Source organism: Hevea brasiliensis, chromosome 8 (genome assembly GCF_030052815.1).
Source record: "Hevea brasiliensis isolate MT/VB/25A 57/8 chromosome 8, ASM3005281v1, whole genome shotgun sequence".
Classification (NCBI taxonomy): Eukaryota; Viridiplantae; Streptophyta; class Magnoliopsida; order Malpighiales; family Euphorbiaceae; genus Hevea; species Hevea brasiliensis.
The window spans coordinates 42,194,813-42,206,685 of record NC_079500.1 but is presented as its reverse complement, the minus strand read 5'-3'; the positions used below and the strand labels follow the sequence as shown (position 1 = coordinate 42,206,685).

General features: G+C 34.3%; 1 protein-coding gene across 2 annotated transcripts; it reads right to left on the bottom strand.

The window, feature by feature from the left end:
• Positions 1-2,002: 2,002 nt before the first annotated feature.
• LOC110658356 (uncharacterized) lies at positions 2,003-4,806 on the bottom strand. Of its 2 annotated transcripts, none has more exons than XM_021815929.2 (2): positions 4,356-4,801; positions 2,003-2,318 (listed from the first exon to the last, which is right to left on the bottom strand). In XM_021815929.2, the coding sequence occupies exons 1-2, from the start codon at positions 4,644-4,646 to the stop codon at positions 2,178-2,180; spliced, it is 432 nt and encodes a 143-aa protein (XP_021671621.1). In that variant the 5' UTR covers positions 4,647-4,801; the 3' UTR covers positions 2,003-2,177. The 2 variants fall into 2 exon arrangements, with proteins under 2 accessions (XP_021671621.1, XP_021671622.1); XM_021815930.2 differs by lacking the exon at positions 2,003-2,318 and adding an exon at positions 2,889-3,428 and having other exon boundaries at positions 4,356-4,806.
• Positions 4,807-11,873: the final 7,067 nt, after the last annotated feature.

The following is an 11,873-nucleotide window of genomic DNA, read 5'->3' as shown; positions in this document are numbered from 1 at the left end:
CCAAAAAATGGGTCGTGACACATCAATTTATAATAAAATAATTCAATTGGCATACCACATTAATTGAGATATAATCTCTTTGGAATTTCTTATAAATTTTTCATAAATTTTAAAATCTAACATATTTTTTTTTTAAAAAAAATTAAATTAAATGTCCAAAACACACAAAGTTTGAATTATTTTTATTATGAGGCATTTGCTATTGAATCATTATAATTTCATTCTAGGGCTAATTTAGCTGTTAAAGTAAATAGAAAAATAAAGGGTAAATTATAATTTAATTCCTAAAATTTAGTAAAATCTATAGATTAATTTTATATTTTTAAAATTCACTTATTTAATTTTTAACATTTTAGTAAACCTACAAATTAATTCATTCTGTTAGAATCACAATTAAGTTATCTTTAATTTTAGAAAAATGACCCAAATGTCATTTATTGTATTTTCTATTTGAAAAAAATTTATTTTTTGAGGTTTAGCAAAACCTACAAATTAATTCCCGTAAATTATAATTGTTTAAAATATGGATTAATTATTTTTAAGTCATTAAAGATTTTAGTTGATTACAAAATTATCTATATATTTTACAAAATGATCCTTAAATATTATAACTATTTATAAATAAATCCTTATATTTTTGTAATTAATTAACAATATGAGAATTAATGTGTGTATATTTATAATTATTAAAGTATGAATTAATCACTTTAAGTTCCTTATGTTTTTGTTAATTACAAATTCATCCTTACATTTTAACAATATAATATAAAGCACAAATCAATTTAATACTTATTTTGTAAAATTAGATACAATTTAGAAACAATTAAAATTTAGGATTCACTAATAGTTAATTTTGTAAAATTTCACCCTAATAATTAATTTTTTAATTAATAGTTATTTTGTAAAATTAACTATTAGTTATGTTAAAAATTTTAACGTGTAATTTACAAATTTTTAATTTTTAAAATTAAAATTTAAACAATTAAAATTTTTAATTTTATCGCATTATAAACTATTTTTATAATAAATCAAAACATTAGGAACTATTTTGATTTATATTGAAATTCATAAATGATATATATATTTATATTTTAAATTAATGATAATTTGAATGAAAAATTAAATGAAGGAATAATACGCATGTTTATTAAAATGTCAAAAATTAAATAGATGTTTTTTGGAAAACTCAATAATTAAAATATAAGTTTTATTAACTCTCAGAATTTAATATGTAGGTTGTGCAAAATAACATGAACTAAATTGTTTTATATAGAAAATATAGTGAAAGTTATTTTGATATTTTTGCTAAAATTAAAGGCGATGTAGTTGTAATTTTAACGATAAAGACTAATATTAAATTTATTAAAATATCAAAAACTGAATAGGTGAACTTTTAAAATATAGAGACCATAAATTTTACCAAAACTCAAGAATTAAATTTTAATTTGCGCAAAAATAAATTTACCTTCATACTTCTTAAAATGTGAACCTTTGTAGTGAAAATTCTGGGAGATGGAATAGAAAAGGATGCTTTAGCAGAAATCAGGAAACTTCTTGTACGTATCATATGCATTATGAGAATATTTTTGAAATGTATATATTTAGATCTAATCTCTTATTTAGTGATTTTTTTTTTCTTTACAAAAAGATAATTTTACAAAAGAGGCAATAGTTTTTTTTTTTTTTTTTAACTAAAGGTTAATTTCACCAGATAAAATTAGAGGTAAAAAAAAAATAAAACTGATCTTTACAAATGCATTATTCCTATACTTTACTCTCAATTCTCAATTTGTTTGTGTTCAAATCACAGTTTAATTTTAATATTTTGAACCCAAATTAACCGGCGTATTCACACTACACAATTGGAATATTAGTACTCTTGACATGCCTGGAATCTTACACGTGAGAAAAATGTCATTCATGTTTTTGACATGCTCAAATAAATTTAACATCGAAACAGTATGTGATTGCTTATTTCACCTTTGCCATTGCTTATCATGTATTCAGATGCAATATTGTAACCACGTTTTAACTGTGCAAAAGGAGAACGTTAAAAGCACAAGTTATATAAGTTCATGAAAGCAATAAAGGAAATTACAAAAATCACTGTTGGCTAGCCTAACCAGCTTTACATTCAGTAGCTAAAATTGCATTTTCAGTAAGACACAACTTCAGAATCATTCATGATCATCTGGTGGTGATTGATACTCATCAGAAGATTGATCATCATCAGATGATGCTTTCTTACCTCTTTCTGTTCTTTCCTTCCATCTTGCCCATACCCACTTCAATATAACGAACCCACCAAGGACATAAATCTGAAAGTAGATGAGGTGATTTCAATAAGAAAGAAACTCGATATAAAATTAATAAGAAAACCCCAAACAAAAGATCATGTCAATGTATCAGTGGTCTGTCGTCTGACGTCTCAGACGAATAGAAGTGAATACAGTAAACTTAAAACAATTTGGCATTGGCAACAGAGAGAGATCCCCAGAGAAGCCACAAAAAACAGATTAGTTACAATGTCTAAAAAGAAAACCTGTGAAAGAGGTCAACACTTCAACAAAAAACAGGATTTCCACTGATTATGGATTCAGACAAATAAAAGCTAAACTTATTATTATGTTTCTTCAGAGAAAACAAGCAGGCAGCAATTCTATAATTTGCTCAAGACTAAAGTTCAAATTTTAGAAGTTCAAAATTTAGTGGAATTTTAAGGCTTTTCATTTTTGTAATGAACCAACAACATAATGGCAAATTATAACATTTCTAACTATCAATATGACATAGTCAGAATCTGGATTTCATAAAACATAAAAGAGAGGAATAATTCAAATGTCTAGCTTCTTACCACTAGGAGGATGAAGCGAGAGAGTAGTATGAGCTAAAAGGAAATAGTAAACTTATGCATATTTCATATATTTACATTTAGCCGTAATTCATATGCATGTCCTCATACATATTAATAAGCTACAATCATTTGCTTCCCCCACTTCTGCCCTAACTAGATAAAACTTCTCGAATTCATCCACCATGTCCATTTCATTTCAATTGACCTCCTAAGAAAAATCCTGCAAAATTTTTTGTTCCCTCTGAACAGCTTCTGTGGGGCAAATATTACAGGCAATACAACACAGTAAACCCCATTTAAGTGCTCCACCAACTATATGTGTTACAAACCTCCATATAGAAATACATAATCAGCTTAAAAACAACGGCAACAAATTTTGCGATGCAGCTACTCTTACTACACAATCAACTAGGCAATATATAAAACCTCCAGTGCATGCATCTACTTTTATGCTTAGCACTTTGTTTGAAAGATATGAGTCATAAACATCTGCCACATTCTAGTTCCTTTGTTATGAAAACGGCATAACAATAACTGCAGTTTTACTGTGACTGGTGCCACAAGATTATCACAACTGCAAGAAATGAAGAAAACATGTTACATGTAGAGTTTGATATATAAACCCAAGGATCCACTACACATCACAACAAATCCATCAAAGACCTTGGTCTTCCTTTGCAGAAGTAAATGTCTTCCCTAAAATCAACGCCTTCTATTAGAATAGCAAGAAGTTACTATCAAACAGTTTTGATTTCTACATGTTAAATTCGAAGCATCCAGCAAAAAATTCCATGTTGTAACATCAATATATTTGAAAAGGAAACATGAAATTGACATATAGCTTAACTAATAAGCAGAACTTATAAGCCAATAACAGAATGAAATGAACCCAGTATTTCATCATCTTCTATTCTAAAAGCTGACTCCCATTTCTCACATATTCCTACATTTATTCTCAATTTTCTCCAGAAAGTTTCCTTGTGAATAAAGATTAAACTTTTCAGCTCCTCTTCAACCAGAAAATATGCCTCAAACTTCACTGATCCTAAATTCTCTATATTTGCTTAATATTACATTATTCCACTTCTAAGACCTTCCATTTCACCTCGAGAGATAAATTCCCAGGAAAAAAAAAATCTAAATCAACTCATATAAAATAAAACCCAAGTTTCAAAAATCCTCCTTTTACTTTTGGGAGGGTGAAGAAATACAAAAATCCAAACTATACAAAACAGACCTGCCAGATAGTAAGATATTAAATTGATGAAAGTAATGCCTAAATTATTTTGACATAAAACAAGTAGCATAATAATTATCTCTATATTTTCTTAGCAACTAAATATAATTAATCGTATTATGTGTATATTTTATAATTTATATCTTGCAAACAATAGTTACTATCAATCCTGATAATTCCTTTCAATTTTCTCAAGTAAAGAAAAAAATAAAAACTAAAAAGGAAATTGACCAAATATAGCCGGAGAGAGAGAGGAATGTATACCGGGAAAACGATTAGAGGTTGGGAAAGCATCCCAGACTCATCATATTGAAGCTTCAAAGGAGGAGGGATAACTGTTTTAAGATCTGCAAGCCTTACCACCTCAGGTTTCTGAGCACTTGTCTTCTCTTTCTTTCCTGGAGCAACCTCATCATCAGCTCGTGGATCTATATTGAAAACTGGAGGAAACTTCTTGAGCTCAATATTGGGAAAAACTGAGAACAAATTACTCTTGGACGCTTCTGCCTCTTCTTGATTACTTCCAATCTTCTTCTTCTTCTTTTCATCACCCATTTGATTATTTGCTGACTATTTTTCTGTTTCTTTCTCTTTTGCTTTTTGTGGGCTCTATATATTTGAAAATTATTAAGAGGTGGATTTTGGATTTTTTCTTGTAAGTACTAGATTTGAAAGTGCAGATAACACTTTCTTTTCTCTGGAAAGTGGCAGTCGGTCATACGATTGGGTCCCCTGTATGCTTTATTATATTATTTTGTTTACAATATAATAAGGAATCGGGATTTGATTTCCATTGAAAAAATTAATTAAATTAAATTAATTTAAGAATTAATTTTTTTAATAATTTAATTTATTTTTTGATTTTAAAAAATTTAGTTTATTTGATTTAGTTTATTTTTAAAAAAAATTGATAAAATTAAATTGAATTGAATAGTTTATTTTTTTAAAACAACAAATAGGTCTTAAGCTAGAATTAAAAATGAAAAAAATATAATTGGGATTGGGCCTAAAGTAAACCTAAAATAAATTTAAAAAAATTTAAAATTAGACTAATTCAATTTAATTTAATTTAATTTTTTTATTATTTAATTTGATTTGACTTAATAATTTATTAATTTTTCATTTTTTTCAAATTATTTCAAACTAAATCTATTAATACTCTCCTGAATATAAATTAAAAATGATGAATATCTAAATCTCCTCAATAAATATTTAATTAATTCAAAGTTTAATTATAAACCCAACTTAAGTTGAAAATCATGAGAATTGAGATTTGAGAATTAGGTAAATAAATAAATTAAGTAAAAAGAGATCAAAGAGTATATGTCTTAAACAACAACTAATTTGATTAAATTCAAAGTGAGAATAAAAAAGTACAGACATTTACACAGATTTTAAAACTTGTGTCATTTTAGCTTCATTTCTTTTCCCTTTGTCATTTTCATTGTCCAATTTTTCCTTTTTATATCTTTATTTTTTAATTTTTAGAGTATTTAAAATTGATAATTAGAATTTATAATATTTAATTATTATTATTATTATTATTTTATTCACTTCTGAAATTTTTTTAGCATAATAATATATTAACTCTATAAAGTTATTATTATTATTATTATTATTATTATTATTATAGAGTACAGTTACAATATATCTAATTCTTAAAAAAATTAAAATAAAATTGGGATCAAGGGCCTTATTATCAAGGCCCCATTTATATATCTATTTAAAAAAATGGGGTGGGAGGGGGGCTGTTGATTGGCCTCTGCTAACTACTTTTCCTACGGCCGAGGTTTAGAGTCACATGTTGATACTAGTGATTTACTTTTTTTTATTATAAGAGATACAAAAGAGTTGTTGAGAGGCCTTCATATCTTGCTTTAACTCATCTTGGTGTGATTTATTCAGTTCAATAATTACGCCAATTTATGTAAGTACCTTTTAAGTCTCATTGTAGACACAGTCAAGGGTTGATTCGGCTTGTGAACCAAATTGAGATCAGACTAGGTAAAACCTGAAACCAACCTGGGTCAATGGCTCCAAGCCTTAAAGCAGCCCTAAACTAGGGTTGGGACCAATTACGAGCCCCTTGAACCAAGATTGAAATTGGCTAATTCGAAATATCAATTCCGAGTAGGTTTCAATTCGATTTGATATTTTTATTTAAAAATTATCCAATTAGAGAGTGTCGTGTGGTGCCTTTTACAAGCGTAGAGTGGTCCACATGGCACTTCCTGATGATCCATCCACAATGGCCAAATAGGTGTTACGTAGCCCAATATGTTCCTGCCACATGGTATGCGCAGAAGGTGCCATGTGGCGTCTGTTGGCTTCCTTATTGCCTTGACCATTTACTTTTTTTTTTATTCTTATTTAGTTTTTTTAAATGATAAAAATGCCCTAACAACAAAAAAATAACAGCTACGTTTTTGGGCAAGGAAAATAATATTTTTTTTTCTTATAAATATCCTTAATATAAATTCACATTTACACAGTTCTCTCAATTCTCAAAATCTCAATTCTTTAGTTCTCCAACACCATAATTTTATTTATTATAGTACAATAATATTTTTTTTTTCAATTTGGTAATATAGAATTTTCTCAATTTTTTTTTTCTAACATTCAGTCCTCTATAATTCTTATTTCAACTATTTCCATCTTTTGCTATAAAAATATCGAGCTCTGGAAAATTTTCAAGGAGGTCTAGGACAGATGAGGGCAAGGGGAAATTCCAAGATTCATCCAGTGAAGATACTTTTGACCCTTACTTCAGGTTGATGGGCATTAACACTCTTGATAATTTATTTGATAGCCAATTGCATTACACATGTCACGACCTAACCTATGGGCCGGACCGACACTAGGATCTGGGCCAGCCTAAAGCCCCCGAGGCCCGTAGTAAGCCTAGCTGTTCATTTACCAAATTCTAAGGCCCATTTGGGCCCAATTTCAAGAAAACAAACGGACAGAGTCCGGCCATAAAATGGACTTTCCAATGGGGAGTTTTTGACTCACTCGACCTGTAAACACAATATATAGTCATTTGGGGAGCTCAGCTCACCCTCCACATACTCATCAACATAAAAATAAATGGGAGCTTAGCTCCCTCATCCAATCCATCAAACATGCATAGCATATTAAGTTTACAGGTCCCAAAATAATAATTTAGTTTACAGACCCAAATCAAATAAACATTTCTAACACATGTGGAAATTCTAAGATTTAACAAGTTTATACAAACAATAATAATTGACCTGCAAGGGAGAAAGCAGATTAACCTCAAAAAATATCCTCCTGTGGCCTGTAAAAATTTTTGAACAGGAGTGAGCGTTCGACTCAGAGAGTAAAATATCAATTTTAACCATAATCCCTATAACTATCTAAAACTAATGCACCCTATAGAGTGAAATGCAACATCAACAACATTTTCACATCATAACATCAAAAAGGTAATTTGGAGCACTTACACACCCTGTAGTATCAATCATAACATATGGGAGCTGATCCCCTATACAGCTCTCTTAAATCCAACCTGGTGCCAGCGAATTACTCAGCTCGGACTTCCACTTAATAACCAAATCGAGGGTCCCAGCGAATTACTCAAGCCGTGACTACCCCTCGAAGGATCGAGTCCCAGCGAATTACTCAAGCCGTGACTACCCCGTCCTATCCATAGTCCACACCACATCACACGCACGCCAACGCACGCACACTGCTCCAAATTACCGCAACAACATTCATGGCACTTTAACAGTTATCAATGCAACATAAATTGTGCCTAGAGTTTAACTACATAATCATATGCATATAAGTGATGCATGGGCATGCTGAACATATAATAATATCGAAATTACAATTAAAATTAATATTTTACTCACAGACTTGACGATGGTCACTGAGGCGGCGGAGAGGAAGAAGGTCATTCCGCTCACCTGACAATTTTTATTACAATCATTTAATAAATTTGACTCAATACAAACAAAGAAAAAGACCAATACGTCCTAAGTCGTGCCGAAAATCCGGCAGAGTCTCCCCTATACCTAGGACCTACCCAACCTGCAAAAGGGCTCAAAATACACTTCTATACTCACAATCCATATATCCATAACTCAATCACATCACACAGCCCCTCCTGGGCCTATCAAATCAATCATCCATCACAATATGTAAAATTTCAATTTAGTCCCTGTAATTGACCATTTTTGCAAAAACTGCCCAAATCAGCTCTAAAAATTCTAAAACTTTGTCCCGCGGTTCTTAGCAATATTACTAAGCTATTGCAAAAAGAATCATAATTTTCTAAGCTATCACGAATATTTTACGGATTTTTAATCCTATTTAAGCACTAGAAAATTACGTAAAAACAAGGTTCGGGTTTACCTTTGCCGATTCCGACTTCGGGAAATCGCTCGGGACGTCTGACAATGGGGGGGCTAGCCAAAACCTCGGTCCAATTCGGAGACTTTTTCGGTAACGGGTCTGTCTGGCCGGAATTTCGCAGACCCAGTCAACTGTCGAATTTCCGTGAATCGAGGTTACGTACACGAAGCCCATAACACGGGGGTTAGTACATAAATTTTTCAGAATTTTCTAAGCTCATTTAATGCTCGAAAAAACACTGCGAAGTTCCATGGGACCCACCGAAAAACGGTGTCAGAAAAATTTGAAATTTATGTCTTTGCGAAGCTCTCGACGAGTGGAGCGTGCTGGTAGCCTCGGTTTTCTCGTGGGATTCACGGTTTTCGAGAAATCTAGCCCAAAAGTCGAAATGGGCTAAAAACTTCCCGAGCAAAAATTGGACAAACCGCTAGATGGATTTCGGCGTTCTTGGTGTCTATGGAAAGCTCTCGCCGAGTAGATGATTTTAGACACAAGACCTGGTCCAATTGGTGGCCGGATCAACCGGATTTTGGCCGGAGAAGCCGAAATGCCGCGCGCGCAGGGGAGGGGAGTTCGCGGGCATTTTCGGCCGTTTGGGGCGGCGCACGGCCTACCGGGATACCGGGAGGCACGGCGAGGTGGGGACGCAGGGAGGTGGTCGCCGCCGCGGAGGGGAAGAGAGAGAAAAAAGAGAGAAAAGGGAGAGGGAACGTCGCGCGCGGGAGGAAGAAAAAGGGAAGAAGACCGGTCCGATCCGGTCCGATTCGATTCGGCCGGTTCGATTCGAAATACCGAATTTTTAATTTTTACTCTGCCTTGGGACCGAAAACGAGGTCCAAAAATTCTGAAAAAATTCCAGAAAACTCAGAAAAATACGTAGACTCCAAATATATTTTTAGTTTTGCCACGTGGTCTTTAAATAAATTTTTAAAATTCATCAAAGTTTATATTTTCGGAAAATCAAACCCGATTTTTAAAATCCGAAAAATCTCAAAAAAATTCCTAAAATTTAAATAAAATTAAAATACCAAAATGCTCATAAAAATTAAAATTTTGGGGTGTTACATTCTTCCCCTTACAGAAATTCGCCCTCGAATTTTACACAAGGCGTAATAAATCACATGATTATACATTGAAGATAGGTACTTGCTACGCATGTCCCGCTCGACTCAGTGCACTCTTCCACCGATCGCTCCTCCACAAAACCTTAATCATAGGGATCTGCTTGGATCTTAGTCGCCTTACTTGGTAGTCCACTATGGCTACAAAGTTGCTCCTCAAATGTCAAGTTCTCTTTAGCTCTATCACATCCTACATAAAGACATGAGAAGGATCGGAATGTATTTCCGAGCATGGAGATGTGAAACACGGGATGAACGTGAGAAAGGTTTGGTGGTAGCTCCAACCGGTAGGCAACTGCTCCAACTTTATCAGTAACCTCAAAAGGTCCAATATACCGAGGTGCCAACTTGCCCTTCTTTCCAAATCTCATGACTCTTCATTGGAGAAACCTTCGTAAATACATAGTCGCCACCGCAAACTCCACATCCCTTCGCTGGGTCCGCATAACTCTTCCGCCATCGAAAGTCAAGCTCATTCCTCGATTAAAGGAACTACCTCTGAAGTGTACTGCACTAGGTCTACATCATGCACCTTCGCTTCCCCCATTTCTGTCCAACACAGAGGAGACCTACACTTTCTTCCATATTGTGCCTCATAGGGTGCCATCCCTATGCTGGAATGGTAACTGTTGTTGTAGGCAAACTCCACCAAAGCTAGCTGCTCATCCCATTGACCTCCAAAATCCAAGACACTCATGCGAAGCATGTCTTCCAGTGTTTGGATTGTCCTTTCGATCGTCCGTCTGCTCGAGGGTGGAAAGTCAGATCAAGTTCAATCAGGTGCCAAGTGCCTCCCGCAACTTTCTCCAAAACCGAGAAGTGAATCAGGCCCTCTATCAGATATTATGGAAGCTGGAACTCCATGCAATCTGACTATTTCTCGAATGTAGAGCCGGGCATACTGTGCCACAGAGTATGTAGTCTTTACAGGTAAGAAGTGAGCTGATTTGGTCAAGCGGTCTACAATTACCCATATCGAATTATATCCTCGCGTGGTATGAGGCAACCCAGTCACAAAATCCATAGTGATCATTTCCCACTTCCATTTTGGGATAGGGAGCTCTTGCAGCTTCCCTGACGGTCTCTGGTGTTCAAACTTCACCTTCTGACAAGTCAAGCACTTGGACACAAAGTCTGCTATGTCTCTCTTCATGCCATTCCACCAATAGCTATCTTTCACATCATGGTACATCTTGGTGGAACCTGGGTAGACACTGTACAGTGTGTAGTGTGCCTCTCGCATAATTTCATTCCTGAGGTTGTCTACATCGGGCACACATATCCTAGAACCTTGTACTAGGGCGCCATCATTGGCAAATCCAAACTCACCACCTTCACCTTGCTGTACTCTCTCTATAATCTTCATCAATTGTTGGTCTCTGTGCTGGGAAACTCTAACTCTGTCCCTCAAGTCTGGCCTCACTGAAAAGTGAGCCAACAATACCCCCTCATATGAAAGATCTAGGATTAAACCTTGATCCATCAACTCATGTACCTCCTGAATCAATGGTCTCTTCTCTACTGAAATGTGTGCCAAACTGCCAGAAGATTTTCTGCTCAAGGCATCTGCTACAACATTGGCCTTCCCAGGGTGGTACTTGATGGTGCAATCATAGTCTTTCAGAAGCTCCATCCATCTCCTCTGTCTCAAGTTCAAATCCCTCTGCTGGAAGATGTACTTCAAACTTTTGTGGTCGGTGTATATCTCGCACACTTCACCATACAGGTAGTGTCTCTAGATTTTAAGTGCAAAGATTACAGCCGCCATTTCCAAATCATGGGTGGGGTAGTTCTGCTCATGCCTCTTCAGCTGCCTTGAAGCATAAGCCACTACCTTTCCACTCTGCATCAAAACACACCCTAGGCCAACTCTGGAGGCGTCACAATAGACGGTGTATCCTTCACCAATCACAGGTAGTGTCAACAAAGGGGCAGTGGTTAGACACTCCTTAAGCTTCTGGAAACTCACCTCACAGTCATCTGTCCAAATGAATGGAACATTCTTCCTGGTCAACTTAGTTAGGGGAGCTGCTATCCTGGAGAAATCTTGTACAAAACGCCTATAGTAGCCAGCTAAACCCAGAAAACTTCGCACCTCAGTGACTGTTGTAGGCTTAAGCCAATCAGTTATAGCTTCAATTTTCTTGGGATCCACTTGAATGCCGTCACTAGAAACCACGTGTCCCAAGAATGAGACGCTTTCTAGCCAAAATTCACATTTTGAAAATTTGGCATATAGCTGGTGCTCCCTCAACGTCTGCAACATCATCCTCAAGTGCCACAC